Raw genomic sequence first — 27,913 nt, 5'->3', positions numbered from 1 at the left:
CTCTGCGGCTTCCATCACTTCCATTCACCTATATGGGGCACAATGTGTGTGTCTGCTAGTGTCTATGAGGCAGCACAGCTGTCATGGTCTAGCACTTGAAGGGGTTGACTGGTTTAAAAAAAAATGGATGTTATTTTTTTTTTTTGTATGATTAAAAGTTGTAACATTTTCCATTATACTTTCTGTATTAATTCCTCATGGTTTCCAATATCTCTGCTTGTTGTTATTCAATAGTACCATTCATTGTTTGTTTACTTTGTGGATGAAACGGTCCATGATCATGTGATGGACACAAAGCTGCGGGCATCATTTGAAGACACATCTCTGATACACATACTATGCAGTGCACCTGTCATATACCTACCAAATATCATATGGCCAAGTCTGATCAGAATTCCCCTTTAAAATTTTCCTCTTCTATCATAAAAAAAACAAACATTAAAAACCACTGTGTGAATCCAATAGATACACATTTTATTGAATACTCTGGGCAGCAGATAAATACTCATTTGTAGTTTGTTTAACACGTGTTTTACCCTATCCATTGGGAGAAATCTTATTGCTAAAAGGCAATATTCCTCCTGCTGGGATCTATTACCATTTCAATGTTGTAATTGTAAACCCTCTCCGCAATATATTTTATAAACACCACCATCCTGGTATTGTGTGGCTTAGGCCTCCCACACACGAGCATGTTTGGTCCGTCATATACGGTCCGTACGTTGGCCGCATTTCCCGGACTGAACACAGTGCAGGGAGCCGGGCTCCTGGCATCATAGTTATGTACGACGCTAGGAGTCCCTGCCTCTCCATGGAACTACTGTCCCGTACTGAAAACATGATTACAGTACGGGACAGTTGTCCTGCAGCAAGGCAGGGACTCCTAGCATTGTACATAACTATGATGCCAGGAGCCCGGCTCCCTGCAGTGTATTCAGTCCGGGAAATGCGGCCAACGTATGGACCGTATATGATGGACCAAACACGCTCGTGTGTGGGAGGCCTAAGCCACACAATACCAGGATGGTGGTGTTTATAAAATATATTGCGGAGAGGGTTTACAATTACAACGTTGAAATGGCAATAGGAGGACTATTTCCTTTTAGCAATAAGATTGTGAGGGGCTCCTAAGACTTTCATACTATTCAATAATGCTTCCGACAGATAACATCTATGTCATATTGATTTAAAGTGTCTGATCTGTAGGGGGTCTGACCACTAGGACCCTCAAAGACCCTGAGAATGGGGGTGCCCTGTCTCCTATTCCCAGCATACTCATTTAGCTATTACCGTATCTCCCATAGATCCCAATAGAAAGTGACTTCGCTCAGGGAAAAAGGACACACTCCTTCTCATTATCGGTGGGGATCCGAAGTTACAGCTGCATCCCCCGCCTCAACGACTGATATATCCCTCACTCTGATCTCGTGGGTACTGCCACTGTACCCACGAGATCAGCGGCAGGAACACGGCTGTTATACACAGCCTGGCTCCTGCCGCAACTGGAGAGTACTCAGATTGTAATTTAACCCCTTAGATGCTGCAGTCAATAGCGACCGCAGCATCTAATGAGTTTCACAGATGGGAGGGAGCTCCCTGTCACCCCATTGGCGCCCCCCGCAACGCGATCCAGAAGCATGGCCTAATAGATTGCCTGTCAGTTTTACACTGACAGGCAATAATGCTTTGGTATACTAAATGGGGTTTTACACTGGGCGATCAGGGAAACGATTGTTCAGGGCAGCGATCAGCAGATGCACAAGCAAACGCTGGATCAACTGCTGGCCGTATAGTTAAAAAAAAGTAAAATATTATCTTTGTCAGCAACACATCTCCCTGTATAAACAAGGAGACGCGCTGCCGACATGATAATAACGTATGGGGACGAGCGATCGGAGTAACGACCGCATGTCCTCATCCATAGCTCCTTGTGATAGTCTCGTTGATTGGCGCTTGCTGCAGCAGCCAAAATCGGCCGGTGTAAAAGGGGCTTTAGTGTACCAAAGCATTATATCTGCGATCAGAATATCAAAAATTGAAGTCCCCTGGAGGGACTTAAAAAAAAAAAAAAAAAAGTAAAACAGTTAAATATAGTTTATGAAATAAAAAAATTTTTTTTTACAGTAAAAATAAAAACTTTGTATGTAAAGAAAAAAAAAAAAACACATATGGTATCACCGCGATCCGAACAATGAAGATGACACAAACTGCGTCCAACATGAAAAAACAGCAAAATTACTTTTTTTTTTACCATTCACCTCAAAAACTAAATCAATAAGTCCCATGTACCCCAAAATATTACCAATGAAAACTACATCTTGTCCTGCAAAAAACAAGCCGACATAGGGCTATATCGACGGACAAAATAAAAAAAGTTACGGCTCTTGGAATGCAGCGAATACAGTATGCAGTGTATACACACACACACACACAATTTTTATTTTTTTTTTAAAGGGTTTATATTGTGCAAACGTAGTAAAACATAAAAAAAAATTTGCATATTTGGTAACCCCATAATTGAGCCAACCCATAGAATAAAGTTTACTTGTTATTTACATCGCATAGTGAAAGACAATGCTGGAGTAGCGGTTTATTTTCATTAAATAAATGTTAACCCCTTCCCGACACTTGTCGTATGAATAAGTCATGGAAAGGCAGTGCTTCCCGCATTTTGCCGTATCCATACGACAAGTGGCGGACACCGGCTCAGAAGCGGAGTCGGTGCCACCAATCCCCAGGTGTTGGCTGTATGTTACAGCCGACACCCTGGGGTAATGGCGGGGACCGAAGTTTGCTCCGATCCCCACCATTAACCCCTTCAGCAGTCAAAAGTGATTGTTGCATTTAAGGGGTTTGCAGCTCATTGGCACCCCAGCAATGCAATTGCCAGGGTGCCGGTGGCTGCAAAGGCCTAGTAGCCGCCGGCAAGATGGCGCCAGCTCAGCATAAGCAGTGGATGCCAGCTGTATGTTACAGCTGATATCCACCTGTAAAGGCAAGAACCAGAGCTAGCTCCGACCCCTGCCATTAACCCCTTAGATGCATTGACTGAAAGCAATTGCTGCATCATAGAGGTTGGTAGCAGATCGGCAGCCCTGCCATGCAATCAGGGCTGACGATTGCTGCTATGGCAACAGGAGGCCTAACAATGGCCTCCTGCTCTGCCATTACGGAAGCAGATTAGGCCTCGCCCGGAGGCGAAGCCTAACTGGCTTGCTGTCAATGAATGAATGACAGATATAATACAATGTATAGAACAAAAATCTGACAGTTTGAACCTTCAAGTCCCCTAGTGAGACTAAAGAAAAGTGTAAAAAAAAAAAGTTAATAAAATAAAAACACAAATCGCCCTTTTTCCCTTATCAAGTCCTTTATTATTGAACCATAAATAAACCATACATATTTGGTATCTCTCACAGTCTTTTACTCATTAGGGATATTGTTATTCCCGGTTACCATATAACCATTGATATTTGGTTCATTCAATATATCAGCATGAACTGAATGATGATACAAACCTATCAGTAATCATTTGTCTGGTGCTTTCGCACTTCACATTGACACTTGTTAAGTTTAAGTAATTTGGTAGACAGTATTATGTGTGTTCCACAACAATTAACAAAATCTACATATCTAACATTTGTTATTTTTGTATCATTTGATAGATTTCTTTTTAATAAAAGTTTTTATATATATGTAATGGTAGATATTTTCCTTTGCAGTATTAGTTTTACAAGTAGAGATCTATGACCCCACTTCTGAATGCACAAGCACTGGGCTGTTTCTATAAACTCTGCAATCCTGATCACCTGCACCAGGTACAGAGTAAGGCCTCATGCACATGAACTTATTTTTTTCCTCCGTAAACACTGGCGTAAATACGGGTCCTTGGTCACAAGTATTCAACCGGTATTGCACCAATATTTACGGACCCGTGCCACCATTATTCCACCCGTATTTACGGGCACTTTTCGCTGCAAAATTGCACTGCAGTAATCGGCAGCCCCTTCTCTCTATCAGTGCAGGATAGAGAGAAGGGACAGCCCTTTCGGCAGTAAAAGTAAAAGAAATTCATAATTACCCGGCCGTTGTCTTGGTGATGCATCCCTCTTTCGACATCCAGCCCGACCTCCCTGGATGACGCGGCAGTCCATGTGACCGCTGCAGCCTGTGATTGGCCTGTGATTGGCTGCAGCGGTCACATGGGCTGAAACGTCATCCCGGGAGGCCGGACTGGAGGAAGAAGCAGGGAGTTCTGGGTAAGTATGAACTTTGATCTATATTGTGATCGGCAGTCACTCTCCCTGGTGCTGAAAGTTACTGCCGATCAGTTAACTCTTTCAGCACCCTGGACAGTGACTATCCACTGACGTCGCCTAGCAACGCTCTCGTAATTACGGGTGCACACACGTAGTCACCCGTAATTACGGAAGCCCCATAGACTTCTATGGGCTGCCCGTGCCGTAATTACGGCCTAAAATAGGACATGTTCTATATTTTTCAACGCCACGGGCACCTTCCCGTAAGCATACGGGGAGATACCCGTGGCCAATAGAAGTCTATGGGCCCGTAATTACGGCCCGTTTTTTTATTCGTGTGCATGGAGCCTAAGCAATTCCAGCGCTATTGGAGCACACTTGTCGGTATGGCTACCGAGTACCAGCCCTATGCGTCTCTTTGCTTTATATATCTGCCATAAATCTCCAGGGGCCTGCAGAATTTAACTATAAGGGTATGTTCACACGGCTTATTTTCGGCCATTTTTCGGGCCGTAAACAGCCGAGAAACGGCCAAAAAAATCGGCAGCAGAATGCCTCCAAACATCTGCCCAGTGATTTCAATGGGAAAACTGGGTTCTGTTCCGACGGGCCGTTTTTTTTACGCGTCCGTTTTTAAAAACGGCTGCGAAAAAGAAGTGCATGTCACTCCTTGTGCCGTTTTTGGAGCAGTTTTTCATGGACTATAGAAAAACAGCTCCAAAAACGGGCGTAAAAAATGCGAGTTACTCAATCAACGACGGAAAATCAGGAGCGGCTTTCCCTTGAAAACAGCTCCGTATTTTCAGAAGTTTTTTATTTTGTGTGTGCACATACCCTTAGATCTTCTAGCATTCTAGAAGTCCGAGTGCACAATGTACTAAGAGCATCGATTCATGCGTGGCGTGGACATAGATTGCTAGCCGCGGTTGGCAGCAGAACACTCCGTCTTAAAAGGCGAAGTGCATACCCCCCTATATTACAAATGTTGGTTCTTTTTTTCCCTTTATTTGTTGAGAAAATGAAAAAATTTGAGCTAAAACTACGTCTTATTGAGGAAAAGGAATTTTTTTTTCTTTTCACTGCCCAATTCTGATAAAATCTAGGAGACACCGGTGGGGTCAAAATGCTCACTACACCCCTAGATTATTTCTTCAAGGGGTGCAGTTTCGTTAATGGAGTCACTCTGGGTAGTTTCCACTGTACTGACACCTTAGGAGCTTTGTAAAAGTGACATGGTGTCAAGAAACCAATCCAACAAAATCTGTGCTCCAAAGGCCAAATGGCACTCCTCCTCTTCTGATCCTTGCTGTGTGCTCAAACAACTGTTTATGACCATAAGTGGGGTATTGCCGTACTCCAGAGAAGTTGCTTTACAAATGTTGGGGTGCTTTTTTTCCCTTTACTTGTGGAGAAAATGAAAAATTTGGAGCTAAAGCCTACTCTTATTGAAGAAAAAGGATTGTTTTTATTTTCACTGCCCAATTCTAATAAAATCTATGAAACACCTGTGGGGTCAAATTGATCACTACACCCCTAGATGAATTCTTCAAGGGGTGTAGTTTCCAACTTGTAGGGGGTTACACGCTAGAGTCACATGTGGGATATTTCCTAAAACTGCAGAACCTGGGCAATAAATATTGAGTTCCATTTCTCTGGTAAAACTTTCTGTTACAAAAAAATTTATTACAAATGAATTTCTGCAGAAAAAAAAAAATGAAATCTGTACATTTCACCTCTACTTTGCTTTAATTCTTGTGAAATACCTATAGGGTTAAGAAACTTTCTAAATGCTGTTTTGAATACTTTGAGGGGTGAAGTTTTTAAAATGGGGTGACTTATTGGGGGTTTCTAATATATAAGGCCCTCAAAGCCAGTTCACATCTGAACTGGTCTCAGAAAATAGGCTGTTGAAATTTTCTTGAAAATGTGAGTACTAAAGTAGACATTTTGCCAGTAACATAAAGTCCAATGTGTCACGAGAAAACAATCTCAGAGTCGCTTGGATAGGTAAAAGCATTCTGAAGTTATTACCACATAAAGTGACACGTCAGATTTGAAAAATGAGGCTCTGTCAGGAGGGTCAAAAGTGGCCAAAGCGGAAAGGGGTTAATCAATATATTATATGCATCCAAATATGGTTCAAAAAAACAACAAACCTCACATCCGAAAAAACTGCAACCACATTGAAGTACGCATCAAATCGCAGTAACACATAAAAAATTTGAAAGTGATTTTAACCCAACCGCGATGCAGCCTGTTTTTTTTTTTTACCATTACCACATCCCGAGAGCCATAACTTTTTTATTTTCCGTCTATGTAGCCATGTGAAGGCTTGTTTTTTTGCGGGATTTGTTGTATTTTGCAATGGCACCATTAAAATGGCCAACAATTCCAAACTAGATATTAGGATTTTTACATTATAATCGCTCCAGGTCATTCTCCGCCGGGCTCACGCAGTTTGTGTGTGACCATGTGATCACCATGACTTACAAGTACGTCAGTGTGCCTTAACTAATGGGGTTAAAAGTGATGAAATTACATATATATATTATATACACATATTCAGGAATCTGGATGACCACAATGAAGACAAGTCTCAGATGATTTTAGACGTAAACGCTCGCTTAGCTTTGTAGAGTACGTATTCTCTGGGGTCAATGACCATATTGTAGCACCGAGGACAATGTCACGATAACAGTAAACGCAGGACATATAGAGAGTGGAGACTGCCCCTATAGCATACGTGGTAGTGCAGGAGCAGAGCCCCCAGCAGCGCTCTGGGATGGGTCTTTGTTACTGGCCATGCACTACATTACACTGCACCTGTACTACTCGGAAGCATAGCGCCGACAACACGCACCTGTGTCCCCGATGATTATGTATTTGAACAGATACGCGTATGACATGACTGCAGCCCAGCAGATAATCACGGAGGGGACGAGACGTTCTATCCGCTGGATGTCTGCTCTATGCTGCAGGTGGGAGCGTTCTGTCCGCAGTTCAGTCTCCAGGAAGTGTCATCCCATTGGTCGGTTGTGCAGGGGTAGACACAGCTTCATTACAAGCACGCCCCTCTGTTCTGACGTTATACGACACTTTCCGCATTCGATTTCATGAGGTAAAGTAACCCCCCTCCCCGTATATCGCATGATGACATCCCGTGCATCACCGGAAGCGGATGTGCCGCCATCTTGGTGGAGGCGGAGAAGTGTAGTTATAAAAAAGAAGGGGAGCCCTCGGCCCTGAAGATGGAGGTGAGGCACCTTATCGTTGTACGATAGAGTAGGGAAGGCGTGTGTGGCAGTGGTAGAGAGGTCTCCGCTACCAGTCACATGTGCGGTGTGGAAACCCAGGTGCAGGGAAGACAATAAGGCAGGGGTGACGGTCTGCATGATGCACCCTCATGTAGTGGACAGGGCTCCCGCAGATGAGTGGGTTAATACCTGTGGGTCGGTTATTTGCAGGGTGGTGATCGCTTTGCTGTAGCCTGGTGTCCCTGTGGTGATTCAGCACGAAGCCCGCCAGCATTGTAACCCCCAGCTTCATTCTAAGTGGGGACTTGTAACTGGGACTGCACAGTAGCTGCGATCATATGCGTCGTCCCGATCAGCCCTTCAGCTGTCCTATTATGTCAGTCGTTTTTCTATTCTTTTAACTGGAAAGCTAGGTGACCGCTTTGTCCTAAATAGCCAATCTGACTATTTTGGCCTCATTCAGATGGGCGTATAGGACCCGTGTTTAAGAGTCCGTATTCTGGTACCCCTCGACTCTCCTAAACGTACTGCAGTGTAGAATCACGTGTTATATCTAGACTACAGAACCTGTCATTAAAACTACTGAGAGTGATATAGTGGGGGAGAGGGGCGTTTCAAACGTACCTTTTTCTTTCTTTTTTTTTTCTCCATGGCTGAGAAAGGGATATTTAATTGTTCCTGACAGGTTCCCTTTAAAGAGGCTCTGTCACCACATTATAGGTTCCCTATCTTCTACATAATGTGATTGACGCTGTAGTGTAGATCACAACTGTGGTTTATTTAGAAAAATGATAATTTTTTACCTATTTTAGATTTATGCTAATGACTTTCTTAATGACCAACTGGGCAATTTTTAGCTTTTGACCAAGTGGGCGTTGTGGAGAGAAGTGTATGACGCTGACCAATCAGTGACCAGTCAGCGTCATACACTTCTCTCCATTCATTTACACTGCACATAGTGATCTCGCGAGGTCACGCTTTCTGTCACTTACACTCACATTAACGTTACTGAAGTGTCTTGAGAGTAAATAGACATTCCTTCCAGCCAGGACGCGATGTCTATTCACACTTCCGACACTTCGGTGAAGTTTGTGTGGGATTTACTCACACAGCACGGCATGAATCCGTGAGATCACGCTGTGCTGTAAGTCCCACACAAATGTTACCGTAGTGTCCGGATTCTGAATAGACATCGCGTCCTGGCTGGAGGTAATGTATATTCATTGTCAGGACACAGCAGTAACGTGTGTGTGTGTATATAATGAGGCTGCACATAGTGATTTTACTAGATCACTATGTGCTGTGTAAATGAATAGGGAGAAGTGTATGACGCTGATTGGTCAGTGATTGGTCAGCGTCATACACTTCTCTCCACAACGCCAACTTGGTCATATAGTAAAACACGCCCAGTTGTCCATTAAGAAACTCATTAGCATAAAGCTAAAATAGGTCATAACTCCGTCAAAAATGATCTTCTGATGTGGTGAGAGCCTCTTTAAAGATGGGCACATTAGGGCCGTCTCCATGCATCACCCATTGCTTTATCACTGCACCGCTTATCCGAGTGTTCGTGATCGCCCCTTTGCGAGCTGTAAGGCTGTTCACGCTGTGGAATTTCTGCAATGGAATTCTGTGCGGAAATTTTTCAGCATTTACAGTAGCAGCAAAGTGGATGAGATTTAGCAAATCTCAAACCTACTCTGCAGAATAGTCGCGTGGAAAGTGTTCTGCCGTGGGACTTCCAATTATGCAGCATCTGTGTGTTCTGTGCGGAAGTGCGGGTTTGGTCCGTAGACTTCAATAGGGAGCAGAAATTCTTCAAAAGATTCGTTGTGTTACGGTTTTTACAGCGTTTACACCGTAAAAAAGCCACAGTAAATCAGTAGGCGCACATGTACTTTGCTATAATCAATGTTTGACTCTAAATCTGCAGGTAAAGCCGCCGCAGAAAAACTGCAGCGTTTCCCAAGCAAAAACGCACTATTTGTTGCTGATTTCTGTGGCCGCTTTATTTGCAAATCGGCAGCAAAATCTGCATGTATAACGGTATATCACCCCTCTATTTCAAAGAGAAACTTTCAGTAAAATTCGCAACAAATTGACAGGCTGCAGATTTTAAATTCCGCACCACACGTTCATTTCCGACCAGACAAAATCTGCAACATTTCTTCTACGTGTGCACGAAGGGCATTCGTACGCAGTACGGGCAAAAAAATGCGGTGTTCGGTGGGTGACCTGTATAGGTGAAGCGCATTAAAACCATGTTCTTCCTGTTCAGGCCGCGTGGTTGAAAAACCATTGCAATTTGCAAGTGATGTTCTCATCAACACTGGGCGCATTTCCCGAAATTTGCACGCAACGGCTGGAGATGCAGACAGGATGGTTGGTTGCTAACGCAACCAAATGATGCCCGAAGTTGCCCCAGCAGAGCGGTACCTGTTTTAGATTTTGCTGCAAAAAAGTCCTAGATAGCACATGGAGTTCCCTTGTGTGCCGCATACAGGACCCAAGAACACCGCTTTGCCGTGAGCATGAAATCTAGAGGTATTTTTTCCTATCTCTAAGGTCCCTAGTTTTAGCCACAATTTCATGAGATTTTGGCATTTATATCGTAGCTATACAAGAAGATAATATTGTTTTGAGAAATGTTGGAGCAAACAACCCCCCCCCCTTCTTAATAATAGTGCTCTCTGTAAGGCCTCATGCACACGACAGTATTTTTTCCCACCCGTAAATACTGGCGTAAATACGGGTCCGGTGTCACACGTATTCCACCCGTTTTGCACCAGTATTTACGAACCCGTGCCCGTAAATATGGGTCCGGTGTCACCCGTATTCCACCCGTATTTACGGGCACGTTTTTGGCGGCAAAATAGCACTGCACTAATCGGCAGCCCCTTCTCTCTATCAGTGCAGGATAGAGAGAAGGGACAGCCTTTTCTGTAATAAAAGTTAAAGAAATTCATACTTACCCGGCCGTTGTCTTGGTGACGCGTCCCTCTCTTCACATCCAGCCCGACATCCCTGGATGACGCGGCAGTCCATGTGACCGCTGCAGCCTGTTATTGACCTGTGATTGGCTGCAGCGGTCACATGGCCTGAAACGTCATCCAGGACGTCGGGCCGGATGTCGAGAGGGACGCGTCACCAAGGCAACGGGCGGGAAACCGGACTGGAGGAAGCAGGAAGTTGTCGGTAAGTATGAACGTCTTTTATTTTTATTTTTTACAGGTTTATTCTGATCGGTAGTCACTGTCCAGGGTGCTGAAAGAGTTACTGCCGATCAGTTAACTCTTTCAGCTCCCTGGACAGTGACTATTTACTGACGTCGCTTAGCAACGCTGCCGTAATGACGGGTGCACACATGTAGCCACCCGTCATTACGAGAGCTCCATAGACTTCTATGGACTGTCCGTGCCGTTATTACGGCCTGAAATAGGACATGTTCTATCTTTTTCAACGGCACGGGCACCTTCCCGTGAGAAAACGGGAAGGCACCCGTCGCCAATAGAAGTCTATGAGCCCGTTATTATGGGTCGTAATTACGACCCGTAATAACGGGAGTTTTTACGGTCGTGTGCATGAGGCCTAAGGCTATTGTTCATACTAGCACTTAGGTTCAGGCTTCTTTTGCGTTTTGATGGGTGGAATTGCTGTGGCCTTTAGCCTGGTGAGAAAAATGATTCCGTAAAGCTGATGTATCTGAGAACGGGCTCCGATACATTGATTTCCGGAAAAAGCAGAACAGAAACTAAGTGGCTGAGAGCTCACACGAGCGCTTCTGCCGCTTAGTTTTAGCGATTGGTGGGAGTCTCGGTGCTCGGACCCCCACCAATCAAAACGTCTGACGTGTCCGAAGTGTGTCGAAAGTTTAGTTAGGTTATGTTCACACGCAGTGAGCAAAAACGTCTGAAAATACGGAGCTGTTTTCAAGAGAAAACAGCTCCTGATTTTCAGACGTTTTTTGTGCCACACGCGATTTTCGTGGCGTTTTTTGAGCTTTTTTCACTAGTCTATGGAAAACTGCTCCAAAAACGTCCGAAGAAATGTCCTGCACCTCTTTTTCTCGGCCGATTTTTTTTTTTTTTTACGCGTAAAAAAACCGCAGCGAAAAACGCTCCGGCGGAACAGAACCCCGTTTTCCCATTGAAATCAACGGGCAGATGTTTAGAGGCGTTTTGCTTCTGATTTTTCGACCGTGTGAACATACCCTTATCCTTTAAAAAAAAAAAAAAAAAAAAAACACAGCAAAAAAAGTTTAGTGTGAACCTTTAACCTAGTCCAAAGGGCATATTTTAAAGAGGCACCAACTCAAGGACACAGAGCCTCTGTTCACATTGCTGCATCGTTTGGTCGGATTCATTACAAAACGGTAGTACGGAGGGTGCTCTCATATGTCACCGTATTAGAGGTAGTCTGTATTGAAAGCAATACAGCATCTGGTACGATTTTTTTTAATTTATGTTCTTTATGAATCTGGCAGAAAGTCTATGCATGAAATCTGAGTCATACAGTGGTACAGTGTGGCGTAGTACGGCTCTGTACAACTAGAGCTGGCCAGCACTGTTAGACACTTCAGTAAAGTTTGTGTGGGACTTAATCACAGCGTGATCTTGCGAGATCACGCTGTGCTGTGTGAGTAACGCTGGATTCACACGAGCATGTTCGGTCTGTAAAGGACGAAACGTATTTTGGCCGCAAGTCCCGGACCGAGCACACTGCAGGGAGCCGGGCTCCTAGCATCATAGTTATGTACGACGCTAGGAGTCCCTGCCTCGCTGCAGGACAACTGTCCCGTACCTTTGGTAAAAAGGTAAAAAAAACGCCCAGTTATCTATTAAGAAACTAATTAGCATAAATCTAAAATTGTTCATAACTTGCTCAAAAATGATAGTTTTTCAAAATAAAAACCACCATTCTCTACATTACAGCGCAGATCAGATTATGTAGGAGATAGAGCCTCTTCAAGCCACTGCCTGGAGGAGTTGAATGGAGGGCAGGTCAGGCTGCTCCATTCAGGCGCTGACGGAAACTGCAGCTGGGGGGAATGTGGGACATGGGGCCCCCGTTCTGGCAATTGGTGGGGGTCTTAGCAGTAGGATCCCCACTGATCTAACCGTCATCCCATATCCATGTGCTTTTAAGTGCGCCTTTCAGTGCAGTCAATGGGAGAAAAGATGCAGACAAAATTGCAAGAAATAGGGCATGGCTTTGTTTTTTTGTTTTTAAAAAAAATCTCATTGACCTTTCAAGCTGCAATAAAAGGCAGCTTCCAAACTAGAGTAAGGCCCCATGCACACGACCGTAGATTTCCTCCGTAATTACAGACACATTCACTTCTATGACTAATGGACGCCTTCCCGTATATATATATATATATATATACGGGAAGGCGTCTATACCGTAGAAACCTTCTGTAAAAAATAGGACGTCCTATTTTTTTATTTTTACGGACCGTGCTCCCATACTTTATAATGGGAGAACGGCCCGCAAATGCCAACGGCTGTCAGCGGCCGTTCATTCCTGTAATCATGGAACGTGATTATGGGCACGGTCGTGTGCATGGGGCCTAAGAGCAAAATCTGAATCCAGTCTCAGACAGCACTATATATAATATAGGGCAGAAATCACCCCTATACGTAATGATAAAGCACATATTTCTACGCTTTGCTATATGTTGTGACGGTAGGTGATAGATTGTGAAGGCTTAGACCCCATCCACATGACAGTTTTTTGCCTACGTTTATAGTTTACGTCATAAAAAGCTCCCAATGTTTGTTAAACGTAGACACTGATGGATGACCAAGGCCTCGTGCACATGACGGACCATGTACACATTGATTTCAATGAGCCCGTATCGCAAATGCAGCCGGTATAAGGACTTGTCCTATTTGTTTCGTGGTACGGGCTCGTGGCCAATGCACGGACCGTAGAAATGAATTGCAGACGCAAAAACACATTCATGTGCATGAGGCCTTACAGTGGCATCCGTCACCCATAGACTATAATAATATTCGTTTAATTTATACGCCATTAATTATCACAACCCTTTTCATGACACCCCCTTTAACTGGTGCCATTGTAGCCTATAGGGGACGGATGCCACTGTTAGGTATCCATCACCCATAGACTATTATGATGTGTTTATCATATACGTCATGAAAAGCTATTGATATCCCCATGAAATATGTTTATCGGATGCCTGTGATGTCTTCCATATGGTGGTATATGCCACCTATAGGTTTCTAAAATGTATACCGCATGGTATACAGGATGAAATGGCATATTCTACTACGCTATTCCATACTTTTTATTTTTTTTATTTTTTTAATTGTACAAAAAAGTATTCTGATATATACCAGCCCCGACAGAGCACAAAAGGATACCCTTTTGACTGGCTAATGGAGCTCTTTGGATGTTTTAAGGGTGTACATTGGGATCTTTCCTGGCCTACTGTAGACACTAAGGGTATGTTCACACGGCTTATTTTCGGCCGATTTTTGGGTCGAAAAATCGGAGGCAGAACGTCTCCAAAAATGTGTCCATTGATTTCAATGGCAAAATTGCCGCGGAAAAAAATGGCCGCGAAAAAACTGCATGTCTCTTCTTGAGCCATTTTTCATTGACTCTATTGAAAAACCGCTCCAAAAACGTCAGCGAAAAACACGAGTTGCTTAAAAAAAAAAAAGGCTGAAAATCAGGAGCCGGTTTCCCTTGAAAACCGCTCCGTATTTTCAGATGGTTTTTAGTTTGTGTGTGCACATACCCTAAGGCCTCATGCACATGGCCATGAGGGTTTTTACTATCCACAAATATGGATCCAACGGCTACCGTAGCTGTCCGTAATTGCGAAAGTGCCCACAGACTTCTATGGGTGAGTTTGTGACACAATTGCGGACGAGTATAGGACATATATTGTGGGCCAATTCTACAGCACGGACACACATCCGTAAATATACGGAAAGGTGTCCGTGGCCAATAGAAATGAATGGGTCCGCAATCTCATCCGTAATTGCGGATGAAAACTACGGTCGTGTGCATGGGGCCTAAACATGGGGCAAAAACAAACTGTGAGCAGGCTGTACAAAGACTTTATCGTCCTCCACCTCACCTCATACAGTGCCTGCCATATGCCTCCTTTACCACTATGTTCGGGCTTAGGTCTCCTCTGAGTGACACTGCCAACCTGTCAGGTCCCTGTTACCTCAGGGGGACAGTTGGACTGTCCCTAAACATCAGATTGTCTATGGATCTCATTGAAATTTGTGGGATCAACAATCATGTCTGTAACCAGCCCAAAGGGTTGTCCACGAAGGGCATCTTTGAAGGGGCACAATCTGTACCACCCTGTAAATGGATATGGTGTAATATAAACATGGCTCAGTTCACTTTATGGTGCAATTGCCTAGAGAGGGGGTGTCCTCAGAGATCACCTCCATGCTGTAATGTCTTTCTCATTATCGTTTTGTTTGCTGTAATAATCGTTGGTAAGTCTCGGCTATTTAGGAAAAACAACAACAATTGTCATCCGAAGGTTACTAATAAAAAGGCTTCATGTTCATTGTTTTCTTGCCATGTATGTTTAGTCGCGGGAGCTGTCACGTGACGTGGTTAAGGACCTCTCATTGGATCGGCGGCTTGTCAAGTAGTAAGCGGCTATATAAGTCCGGGAGCGCGGGCAGTAGCTGCCGGCGGTGTTATGGATACGCGTGTTAGTGAGGCGGTTCCTTGGCGCATTTTTAGCTGTCCTGTGAGGGGACTTTATAACGGTGGACACATGTGAGAGCCGCAGAAACACCGTGTCACTAATGAATGTGTATGGTGGCAGCCACGCTTTAGGCAGAATGCGCTGAGGGGAGGGCTGGCCGCTTTCAGAAAAGTTATTGTTGTGGTAGGTTTGACCATGCTGTATTATGTCTGTTTCGGTGGTGACAATATTAGTAGTTGGAGTTAACCCCATATGTTTCTGTAGACTGTGGGATTACTAAGAAATTAATGGACCTCCATTTCTTTACGAGTTTGGATGCTGACAGTGCTGATGGGGGCGCTGTATTTCCTGGCCAGCATTTGTTCTTGTCAGAGGAGGATCCATCCTCCACTCTGGACTCTTCAGCTCTGGTGCCCGCGCAGCATATGTTTGGCATGTATGGGCAAAGCAAGGTGAGATCTGGGGACATGGGTTTAGTAATACTGTTATTCTGCCATGAAGCTCGACCAGATCTAAAGGCTGAATCATTGCAGTGCTGAGTAAATACTGTATAACAATACACGTCACAGAAAAGGCAACACTTTACAGTACTCTGGCCTTCAAACCACTTTTTGTTGTTGACCGCACTTTCCTGTGTTTTTAAAAAAACGTCTGCAGAAATCCGCTCCGATTTCTGCCGCGGGTGTGCCGACGGATCAGCACGAGCATTAGCCTAAGGGGGGATTCACACGAGCGTGTATTCGGTCCGTGCGGGCCGCGTGGTTTTCACGCGGCACGCATGGACCAATACAAGTCTATGGGGCAGTACAGACAGTCCGTGCTTTTTGCGCAGCGTTTGTCTGCTGCGCAAAAAGCGCGACAGGTTCAATAACTCTGCGTATTTCGCGCATCACGCACCCATTGAAGTCAATGGGTGCGTGAAAATCACGCGCACCACACGGAAGCACTTCCGTGGGACGAGCGTGATTCGCGCAACAGCAGTGAAAAGGATGAATGAAAACCGAAAAGCACCACGTGCTTTTCTGTTTCCGAACATCCAAACGGAGTGTCTTTGCGATGAGCGAAGCCGGACAAGCGTACCGAACTTCACCGGGTTCGGCCAAACTCGTTTTGGCCGATCCCGGCAAAAAAATTATCGGTACGCGACGTCAGGAGATAGTCACTGTCCATGGTGCTGAAAGAGTTAAACTGTTTCAGCACCATGGACAGTGACTTGCGATCCCAAAATACATTAACCTGTAAAAAAAAAACGAAGTTCTAACTTACCGATTACTCCTGTCTCCTTCCTGCAGTCCGACCTCCCGGGATGACACTTCAGTTCAAGTGACAGCTCCAGCCAATCACAGGCCAAGCACAGGCTGCAGCCAATCACAGGCAGCAGCGGTCACTTGGACTGCTGCGTCATCCAGGGAGGTGGGGCCCGATGTCAAGAGAGGCGCGTCACCAAGGACGCGTCACCAAGGCAACGGCCGGGAAGTTCTCGGTAAGTAGGAACTTTATCTTTTTTTTTTACAGGTTTTTCGCTGTTGTGTTCGGCATTCACTGTCGAGGGTGCTGAAAGATTTAGCTCTTTCAGCACCTTGGACAGTGACGGGCGTCGACAAGCCTCATCTCTATGATGCCGGCTGCGCGAAAAGCACGCAGCCGCGCATCAGACACGGATGACACACGCAGCTGTCAAATGGTTTTTGCGCTCGCAAAACGCTGCGTTGTTTGCGCGCGCAAAAACGCAACGTTCGTGTGAATCTCCCCTAAATGTCGTTCAATGAGGCTAATCCGCGGCTTCTCCATGCAGAGTTACGCGAGAATAATAAGCTTGCTCCTTCCTTATTATTGTGGAGGATTTTTTTCTGCTGCGTGAAAAAAAATCAGCGCTGTTTTTTTCCGGAGTATTTAAATGAGGTATAAAATATCCCATTTACTTGCATTAGATGTGGAATGTTAATGGATTTGATGAAGATTTAAGCACGGAATCCGCGCCTAAATCCTCATCAAATCCTAAATGTGTGAACGTAGCCTAACAGAAAAACGGGCCTTATTTCCCATAGCAACCAGTCACAGTGCAGCTTTTATTTTTCCACGAACGTTTAAGGCCTTGTTCACACAACTTCTTTCTGCTGATGGACAGTGGTCGGACCCCACCAATCAGACATTGATGATCTAACAATGTTTTTCTCATCTAAAGGCCGGATACGCGCATAACATGTGTATTACGCTGTTCAACCAGCCTAGAAATCCACGTGTTCCAAAACAAATTTAGCCGTGAGTTTTGCCAATTTCATTGCAATGGATGAACTCCGTTATAAAAACACATTGCGTTTCCACAACCGATAAAGATGAACATGGAGTCCTCAGTAGTTGATACCTTTTAACCCCTTTCCGCTGCAGCCGTTTCAAGTACTTCTGTGTTAGTTTTTTCCGCCCAGCATTCACTTTTTTATTTGAGGGTTTTTAATGGCCTCATGTAATGTGCCATATATTGTACTGAAATATGTCGAAAAATTATTTTGTGGGTAGGATGGAAATAAAAAGTAAGCTCTGCCATAGGTTTTGTTTTTGCAGCATTCATCCTGCTGTAAAAATGACATGGTAACTCTTTTCTGCGGATCAGTACGACTCCGGCAATAGAAAATGTGTGTATATATATATTTATTTATTTATTTTTATGTTTTACTACTTTTATAAATTAAGAGCTATTTTCTGGAAAAAAATAATTGTTTTGTGGCCATATTCTGAGAGCCATAACTTTTTTTTATTTCTTTATTTTTCCATTAATGGAGATTTGTGAGGGCTTGTTTATTTCAGGGCGAGCTGTAATGTTTTTTTTCTGTTTTTTTTAAGGGGTTATCCAATGTGATTTTTTTTTTTTTTATTAGGGGCTCAAACTAAACTGGAAAAGCAATACTTACCTATCCTTGCCCCGGTGATCCACCACTGTCGCTCCGGCGGCACTCCCGTGTTTGTTTACGTGCACGTAGCTTGTGACCACTGCAGCCAAGTTGTACTTCTGCATTATTACAGAAATCCGATTCGTCACCAGTAAGCCCCACTGAGCTCTCTGATTGACTGCTGCGGTCACGGGCTACGAGTATGTAAACAACCACGGGGAGTGCCGCCCGAGCAACAGAGCTGGATTGCTGCCAGCAAGGATAGGTAAGTATTCTTTCTTGGTTTATTTATTATATTTCCGGCCCCTAATAGAAAAATGTCACATCTCGGTTAACCCCTTTAAATAAATGTTTTGGTACGTGCGACTTTCTGGTCATTTTTTATTTCCACTTTTTTGGGAGATCAAAAAATAGAATTTTTTTTTATTTTTTTTTTAACGGTGTTCACCGTGAGGGTTTAACTGGTTCCCGACTGCTGGCTGTGTATATACATCCAGCAGTCAGAGTCCTTTAAACCCACGCCATAGACTATTTACGGCGCAAGTTTTAGTTTGCTACCCAAGCGATCGGGCAGCTGAATGTCGCGTCTCTGACTGCCGGGGACCCTGAGGAGAGGATAGAAGCAGCTTTCGCTGCTTCTGTCCTCTCTGATCACTTGTACACAGCGCTCAATGAACGCTGTGTATAGGAATAGAGGCAGCGGCAGAGCCACATCCTCTATTGGTCCGGGTGATCATGTGACTGGTCTCATGATTGCCGGGATGCCGTTAGTGGCAGACTGCTGCGGGGTCTTACTACACCCAGCACAGCCCTATTAGTGACAATCGTCCCTATGAGTCGGAAAACCGGAAACCTGCCGGAGTGGTGACGAACGGAAACCGTTAGCGATGTTTCCGTCACCATTGATATCAATGATGACTGAAACGGAAGCTGTGATTTCACTTTCCGTTGCGGGGTTCACCCGACGGAAACCCGGAACGGAAAGTGAACGGTGATGTGAACAGGCCCTAAGATACAGAACAGTTCAGTTTTTTACAGATGATTTTCAGTTAACCCTTTGAAGGTATCAACTACTGAGGACTCTTATTTTTTATCTTTTCTATCTATTGGCTAGCACTGTAGGAATATATATATTTTTTTCTTTGTACTGAACAGATAGAACTTCTGATTTGAAAAGCTATAGAATGTCTACAATCCGCTGCAAATGTTTTACTTTGACGTGAAAAGGGTTTGTTAAAATCCCCCTCACTTACATTGTACTGTATTTTTATGTGGAACTTTGGTGCAGATTCGGCAACAGCAATTCCGCAACAGATACGCGGTGTTGGAACCTAGCATTAAAATAAAAAAATACATTCTTGATGTCCAAAAAAAAAAATGTTTTTTTCACATAAAACCTAAAATTGAATTTTATATTTGTTTCCGCTCCAGCTTTAGATATGTTTGATGGGAGTCGGTTATTTTTTTTTTATACTTATTTATTCATTGTTTATTATTATTCCCATAGTTAATTTTTTTTTTAACTATTTCAAGCTAGTCCCCCAAAAAGTCAGAAAATATTTTATTTGCTTTTTTTTTTTCATTGCCAGCAACCCCAGTTAAAAGGAAAACATCCCTGATAATGTGACCGTTGTCCCAATCGGAGCTGTATTCGGTTTAGCTCTAGTCTTTGCAAATAGTTTTGAATAAAAATCCTACTGTTTGTGCGCAGACATATAACATACACCAAACACGTCCTCCGTAGTCTAATCCTGCAGTCCTATCCCCTGCTATCTACTTCTTGTCAAGCTACCGAATGTTTACCATCCCTTCTGTATTTCTAATATAATTGTGAATTTCTAATTTGCAGTTTCCCGGGGGTAATGACAGCTACCTGACCATCACAGGATCTGGGCACCCCTTCTTGACTGGGACAGAGGTGAGTGCACAAAGCATTTTAAAAACATTTAATTTTCTTTCAATTTTATGCCCCTAAATGAGTTGCCACGTGTAACAAACATCATATTAGAGGCGATCTAACTATGGATATTTTGCTCTAGGACTTCTAGGTCGTAATACAATTGAGTTAACCACTACATTACAGAATTAGCTGCAGATTTATGTTTGACGTTTCCACATTCAAATATATACATATATGGCTGTATGAAATATTCTCAACCTGATGGCAACGTGCCCTGCTTGGAGTTAGACAGCACTACTTAAAGGGTATCTGTCGTCACGTTTTTGCCTCCCAATCGGCTAATGTCGCTATGTAGGGAAGGATGATCGTTTTGCCAACATACCTATGTTGCGCAAGTCATCCCTTTGTGAACCATAAAAAAAGTGCTTTTATTCCTGCAGGCGTCGTATGCAAATGAGCACTGAAGAGTCCTGCAATCCGGGAAGTGTCCTTCATTCTACGTGGTTACTGCTTAATATGCACTCTGCGCTGCTCATTTGCATACGATGCCCAGAGGAATAAAAGCACTTTTTTTTTTTTTTTTTTTTTTTTTTTTAAGGCTTAAGATGGGCTGAGTTGGGCATCATAAAAAAAAAAAACTCCATCCTTCCCTATATAGCGGTATTAGTGGTTTGGAAGGTCAAAATGTAACGACAAACTCCCTTTAATGAAGTTGAAAAACAAGGATTTATAAAAACTGCTACTCTTACATGAAAACTGTTACACTGCTGATCTATACATTTATAGAGCGGTAGGTTTATCTGATGGTTTAGGTAATAAAATCGAACTTGTCGCTAAATGTGGATTTGCTTGCTCAGGAGGCTGGAGAAGGCCGGTCAGAAGGTAAGCCTGCAAGACAAGCTATGTGATGTGCGCTATACTGCGCATGCTGAGAGCCTGCGTCACGTAGACCTAGCGCGAAAGAAAGATGCTGAATCTATCCTTGTTGTGATAGGACTGTTTGTCACACAGACTAAGCTGCCATGGATGTACTGACAGGGTGGGTGATTGACCAGATGGATAAAGTATTCCCCCAATTCCGAGCACCCACCCGTGTTGACATGGGGCTTGGAGAGACGCTAGCTAATTTTGTCCCCGGGTGTCGTATGGTAGCCACAGCAACTGTACTACCCAGCGTGCAATAGTGTGTCTGATCGGGCGAGGAATTGGAGGGACACTTTAAGGAATGTCCTTTTGCATAAAGGAATAGTGTTAATGCAAATTCTGCTTAAAGGGGTTCTCCGGGAATTTTATATTGATGGCCTATCTTTAGGGATAGGCCATCAATATCAGATCGGTGGGGGGCCGACTCCCACCGGTCAGCTGATTGATAGGCTGCAGCGTTTGTCGCAGTTTATAGGCACATTGCCGTACCATTGAGATTGCCCTTCTTGTCCCATTCAAGTGAATAGGACTGAGCTGCAATGCCAGGCACAGCCGCAACGAATGTGTACGCTGCTGTGCCTAGTAAACACTGGAGAGGCCGCAATGACGAACGCCGCGGCCCCTTCAGTCAGTTGATTGGCGGGAGTCGGACCCCCTCCCGACTTGATATTGATAGACTATCTAAGGATAGGCCATCAATATAAAAGGACTAGAGAAGCCCTTTAATAACAAATGTGCAGTATGGCTTCAGAGGTCTTTTAGTTTAAATATAGTGCAATATGTGCTGCAGAATACGAAGTAATATGGACCTCCGTGCAGTTCTGTTCTTGCAGTGCTGATCATTCACCTGTCTGTCACCTTGGAAGGATCGGGCAGATACACTGTCAGCCCATTCTATTTAATTGCAGGGCGCAATATGTGATTAAAGTTAACATGATAGATTTGCAATCCCAGCACATCGGCTTTTAGGACTTAGATCTACAGATCGGAGGTGGCAAGGGGTTAAATGTAATTTTGTTATACCTGAATAGGAATTCTGCTTAAATACACGCAAATGTACAAATGAATCGCAACTTCTGTTCTGAGAAACTGATGGGCCAATATTCCTTTCGATCAGTTGCAATATTTTGTCTAGAGAAACTAGTGTCGACAATACTGCTTATCAGGTGGGAGAACATTTCTTTGCTGCTACTTAAAGGGGCTGTCCGGTTTTTATTTGTTTGGTTTATTTATAGAATATAAAATTGTATGGTCTTCTAATATACATGTACTAGGCTGTGTTCACGTCTGCATCGCAGATCCCAATGTTCTTGCTAGACAAAATAACACTGCATGCGGCGCTATTTTGTCCAGAAAAACGACAAATATAGAAACCAAACGGAACCCATTAAAGTGAACGGATATGGCGTTTCCGGTCTTTTCGTTGTTCTGCCCCTATGACTGAGCAGAACAATAGAAAACTTAACGCAGATGTGAACAGACCCTTAGAAATTCTGCTCACATACCTTTCTTATAACTGCCTCTGTTTAAAAAAAAATAACGGTTAGGGTATGTTCACACGTAGTGTTTTTCAGGCCAAAAAGTCTGAGGCGGGGCATTTTCTAACTGTTTTTCAAAACGGCTGTGAAAAAGAAGTGCATGTCACTTCTTCGGCCGTTAAAAAACACACCGAAAAACGCGACTTTGATTAAAAAACATCTGCAAATCAGGAGCTGTTTTCCCTTGAAAACCGCTCCGTATTTTCAGACGTTTTTTATTTTGTGTGCGCACATACTCTAACATAGGTTGAAAAAAGACACAGGTCCAAGTTCAACCTTTCTCAATAAATTACACACGTCATTCATTGCTTGATTATTTATAACCAATTTATTTATAATGCCATTTGTCCGTTTATAATCATCTAGCCTTTTCATTCCAATCCTGACCGCAGCATTTAAATTGTTAGAATCAGGGGGGCCCCCCCTCCAAAACTCCATCGCACCCCCTGTATGGCACAATCGGCCGTTTACAATGGTTGTTATGGCAGCCGGGGGCCTAATAAAGGCCCCCAGGGCTGCCATCTTTGTACTCCTTTAAAGCTCTGCCTCTGGCAGGGCTTCAGAGGAGACTGTCTGTATCACGACATACTGCAATACATTAGTATTGCAGTATATCATGCAAACGATGGAACGATCGCTGGTTCAAGTCTCTTAGGCGGACTAATAAAAAAAAAAGTAAAAATAGTTAAATTATGTTTTTTTGAAACCTAACAAAAGAAAAAGCTTAAGTTGACATAACTGGTATCGCCGCATCCGTAAAATTCCGAACTATGACAATATAGTGTTTAACCCCCTCGGTGAACGCCGAAAAAAAAATAAATTCTAAAACACGCAAATTGTTGTTTTTTGGTCTCCTTAGCTCTCCAAAATAAAGGAATAAAAAGTGAACAAAAAGTTGCATGTACCCCAAAATGGTATCGGTGAAAACTACAGCTCGCCTTGCAAAATTTAAGCCCTCACATCGCTAAATTGATGGAAAATTAAAAAGTTATGGCTCTCAGAATATGGCGACACAAAACATTTTATTTTCTTTGGCTAATAAGTGGTAAAACATAAAACAAAACCAATACATTTGGCATCGCTGTAATCGTATCAACCTGTAGAATAAGGTGAACATGTAGTTTTTACTGCCTGATGGATGCCGTAAACCCCCCCCCCCCCCCCAAAAAAAATGTCGTAATCGCAGGTTTTTTCCCATTTCACCCCACAAATAACTTTCTCCAGCTTCCTAGTACATTATGAGGTACAATAAGTGGTGCCATGAAAAACTACAACTTGTACTGCAAAAAACAAGCCCTCATATAGATATGTCGACAAAACTAAAGTTATGGCTTTTGGAAGGCGGGAAGGAAAAAACTGAAATTGGCCGTGTCTCCAAGGGGTTCAAAAGAATTGGGCAGATTCTAAATAATTGGTATAGCCCACATATTCGTCGATAGTGATGCATCCATAGGATCGCTGAATGGAGTCAAGCTGGTATCTGTCATGTGACCCACATCATGTGACCACTGGCTTTCAGTTAACACTGTCCAGGTATCTTAAAGGTTAATAGTAGTTTATACTCCTCATGAAAATATAGTCGCGCATCATACAGGGCTGACACACGGAGCTGCTAAGTGCCTTTTGCGCACGCAAAACGCACACGCTCGTGTAAACCCGGCCTTAGAGTCCAATGCAATCTGATGCTGAGTGGTCAGTACGTTTGAGTTGACTAAAAACTACTCCAGTGTTTGTCAAGTAGCCACACTGAGTGCTGTCTGAATTAGCGACTCATTAGACCCAATACCCCTGAGGACGCCAGGAATATGGCAGAAGGGCTTCCTAGCAATTTTTAAATCAATGCCTCAATATGTTCGTTATATTGACTACCATGTAGTGAACTGCAGTCGCTAATTCAGATACCACTCAGCGGGGCTACTTAACAGACACAGTCCCGTGTGAAGGGGCCTTTAGTCAGTCTTTCTCTCTTTTCTCCTCTCGCCTCTCTCGCCTCTTTCTTTTCTCTTTCTTTCTTTTTCTTTCTTTCTTTCTTTCTTTCTCTTTTTCTTTCCTCTCTCTCTCTTCTCTTTATTTCTTTTTCTTTCTTTCTTTCTCTTTCTTTCTCTTTCTTTCTCTCTCTCTCTTTTTTTCTTTCTTTCTTTTTCTTTCTTTCTTTTTCTTTCTTCTTTCTTTCTTTCTTTCTTTCTTTCTTTCTTTCTTTCTTTCCTTCTTTCTTTCCTTTCTTTCCTTTCTTTCCTTTCTTTCCTTTCTTTCCTTTCTTTCCTTTCTTTCCTTTCTTTCCTTCTTTCCTTTCTTTCCTTTCTTTCCTTTCTTTCCTTTCTTTCCTTTCTTTCCTTTCTTTCCTTTCTTTCCTTTCTTTCCTTTCTTTCCTTTCTTTCCTTTCTTTCCTTTCTTTCCTTTCTTTCCTTTCTTTCCTTTCTTTCCTTTCTTTCCTTTCTTTCCTTTCTTTCCTTTCTTTCCTTTCTTTCCTTTCTTTCCTTTCTTTCCTTTCTTTCCTTTCTTTCCTTTCTTTCCTTTCTTTCCTTTCTTTCCTTTCTTTCCTTTCTTTCCTTTCTTTCCTTTCTTTCCTTTCTTTCCTTTCTTTCTCTTTTTCTCTTTCTCTTTCTCTTTTTCTCTCTCTTTTTCTCTTTCTCTTTTTCTCTCGCTCTCTGTTTCTCTCCAATTAGTTTGTGTATATTGAGTGACTTTAAAACATGTTTTTTATATCTATATACAGACATTTCATACGCCGAACCTAGGGGATGAGGAGTTTGAGATTCCACCTATTTCTCTAGATTCTGACCCAACTTTGGCAGTCTCTGATGTGGTTGGACACTTTGATGACCTTGGGGATCCTGCAGAAGTCCAAGATGCAGGTTTTTCAGCACAATATGGAGTACAGACTCTGGATATGCCAGTGGAGATGACTCATGAGGTTATGGAGCAAACAGGAGGATTGCTTGGATCTGGATTAACCATGGTAAGGGTATGTTCACACAGCGTATGTTCAGGCTTTTTTTGAAGTGACAATGGGAAATGTGAAAAATCCGCTTGTAAAATGCTTCAAGAAGTGACGTGTTTTTTTTTTTGTTTTTTTTATGAGGCTTTTTTTAGTTTTACAGTGTAAAATACTCCTCGTTTGAGCTACTGTGTATTTACCATTTACATCAAAGGGAAGCTGTTTGCAAGTGTTTTTCAACTGTATTTCAGAGCGTAATATGATCGTTTTATTCTCTGAAATACGCCTGACCGTAAGCCTTGTGCACATGGCCTAAAGAGGTTTTCTTTTTTTCCTGTTTACAAAGCATGGTAAAAATAAATAGTGCTATTTTTTATTTATTTTTTAGGTCTGTATAATATTGCACTGCTAACTGGTAACTATTATTGTTCATACAGGATTTGGATCACCCTATTGTTACCGCCTACAGTGCCAATCCCCCAGTCACCATAGACGTTTCAATGACAGACATGTCACCTGGTCTTCTGGCTCATAGTCAGCTCACTACTATTGACCAGTCCGAGCTAAGCTCCCAGCTTGGCTTGAGTCTTGGCGGTGGTACCATTCTACCTCCAGTTCAGTCCCCTGAGGATAATTTTTCTCCTACCCCCTCTCCAACAAGTTCTCTGCATGATGAGGACATGGAAGACTTTAGAAGGGTGAGTTTGCTTTTTATCCTATTCCTCAAATGTTTAGGTTGCATATTGTTTGCTTGGTTTGACATCATTAAGTTTACACAATGTTATTACGACCACATTTGTCATTCATTTTCAGTGTTGATGAACAATCAATATTTGAAATACAAATAGTACTGAACAAAAGTCATAATTTAGGCTATATCTATTTTGGTAGTTTCATACTGCCTTGACGCATTCCTATTTAGCGATCTGCAGATTCCGTTTTTTTCACATTGCTGTGTCTGCAATTTCACTTACAGATAACTGCTCCTAAGAACATTGTTGTTGAGCAAGCAAAGAAGCAGAAAACTCCAAAAAAAAGGAAGAAGAAAGATCCCAATGAGCCTCAAAAACCACTGTCTGCATATGCTTTATTCTTCCGTGACACTCAAGCCGCCATCAAGGGACAAAACCCCAATGCCACTTTTGGTGAGGTATCCAAAATTGTGGCTTCTATGTGGGACAGCCTTGGAGAAGAGCAGAAGCAGGTAACATTGTGGATACAATATCGCTGCGACAGCCTATGAAGTTATTGTATTATGTCTATGCCCAATAACACTAGAATCTGTTTTACACCACACCTGGCAACGTTGCTCTGCCACTTTATTGCCGATATGGCCTTTAGAACTTGATCAGAAGAGACTTTCTCAGGACCTATTTCTTCTCAGGTTTACAAAAGGAAAACAGAAGCTGCAAAAAAAGAATATCTGAAGGCTTTAGCTTTGTACAAGGAAAACCAGATGTCACAGGTAATATTGGAGTGATTTCATCTGTCTATCTAAAATGTATAAAATAAATGTCAAAGCAGATGAAATGTTGTTTAAGTTGACTAATCCATTCTTTCCTATAGGCATTCTTTAAGAGCTCTTTAAAAAGTTTGTTAATAATGGGATTTTGGAAGCATTGTGGGGAAAATAATACCTATTACACCTCATTAAGGAAACCTTGTGGATTTTCCACTAGAAACAGCCTGGTCAGTTTATTTTCTGTGATTTGTTGGTTTCTATGGGAGTTCATTAATGCTTTTCTATTTCATTGATTTAGGTTGTTGAGACATTGGATTTGGACCCTCCTGCTGCGCCAGCTGTACTTTCAGAATCCCCAGTAGCATCCCCCTCTGTTGTGACCGCTTCTAGTGTTCCGCAGTGTGTTTCTTCACCAACTACGCCTACTAGTACCCAAGCTCCAACTCCACCCCCTGCCCCTGCACCACCACTCCAATCAGCTGCCCCTCCTCAGCCAAGCATTGCTAAAATAATTATTTCAAAGCAAATGCTGCAGGCAGGACAGATTCCAACATCTATTTCCATGTCTCAAGGCATGGTGACCGTCATCCCAGCCACTATGGTAACGTCCAGAGGCCTTCCTCTTCATCAGTTACAGCCCAGCCCACAAGCGCGAATTACACGTTCTGTACTTCAGGCAGCAATGCAGCTCCCCCCACGCTTACAGCCGCCACCGTTACAGCAGATGCAGCAGCCCCCACGTCTGCAGCAGATGGCCCCCGCACAGCAGCCATCCATCACTATCCTACAGTCACCACCACCTTTGCAGTCTATGCAGAAAGTGCGGCTCAGTGTGCATCAGCCTCCTCCATTGCAGATCAAGATCATACCCCCTCCGCTACAACCCCAACCACAGACTGTTCAAGTCCAAGCACAAACCATACCAATTATCAATGTACCCACCTCACCAGAGCCCTCTGTCTCACCGGAGCATGTGGAAGTGTTAACAGAAGTAGTTCAAGAAGTAAGTTTCAATTACTGCCTTATTCAGTTTCAACATTCC

At 43.2% G+C, this 27,913-nt stretch overlaps 2 protein-coding genes across 4 annotated transcripts in view; one reads left to right on the top strand and one right to left on the bottom strand.

The window, feature by feature from the left end:
- RAB2B (RAB2B, member RAS oncogene family) overlaps positions 1–7,386 on the bottom strand; it is a 44,658-nt gene extending 37,272 nt beyond the window's left edge. The window contains exon 1 of the mRNA XM_075828957.1: positions 7,120–7,386. Within this exon, the coding sequence (XP_075685072.1) occupies positions 7,120–7,165 (46 nt within the window). The 5' untranslated portion in view covers positions 7,166–7,386. The remainder of the gene's footprint in view (positions 1–7,119) is intronic.
- Positions 7,387–7,404: 18 nt separating this feature from the next.
- Positions 7,405–27,913, top strand: part of TOX4 (TOX high mobility group box family member 4) — a 29,713-nt gene continuing 9,204 nt past the window's right edge. The window contains exons 1-7 of one of the 3 annotated variants that reach the window (XM_075828956.1): positions 7,405–7,513; positions 19,959–20,027; positions 25,188–25,436; positions 25,847–26,107; positions 26,386–26,613; positions 26,794–26,874; positions 27,170–27,874. In XM_075828956.1, coding sequence (XP_075685071.1) covers positions 7,508–7,513; positions 19,959–20,027; positions 25,188–25,436; positions 25,847–26,107; positions 26,386–26,613; positions 26,794–26,874; positions 27,170–27,874 — 1,599 coding nt within the window. In that variant the 5' untranslated portion in view covers positions 7,405–7,507. Of the gene's footprint in view, positions 7,514–15,491; positions 15,674–19,958; positions 20,028–25,187; positions 25,437–25,846; positions 26,108–26,385; positions 26,614–26,793; positions 26,875–27,169; positions 27,875–27,913 lie in introns of those variants that run through there. The other 2 variants (XM_075828955.1, XM_075828954.1) reach the window with 2 other exon arrangements.

This window comes from Rhinoderma darwinii, chromosome 1 (assembly GCF_050947455.1).
Source record: "Rhinoderma darwinii isolate aRhiDar2 chromosome 1, aRhiDar2.hap1, whole genome shotgun sequence".
NCBI classification, from domain to species: domain Eukaryota; kingdom Metazoa; phylum Chordata; class Amphibia; order Anura; family Rhinodermatidae; genus Rhinoderma; species Rhinoderma darwinii.
This window is presented reverse-complemented; position numbering and strand designations above follow the sequence as displayed.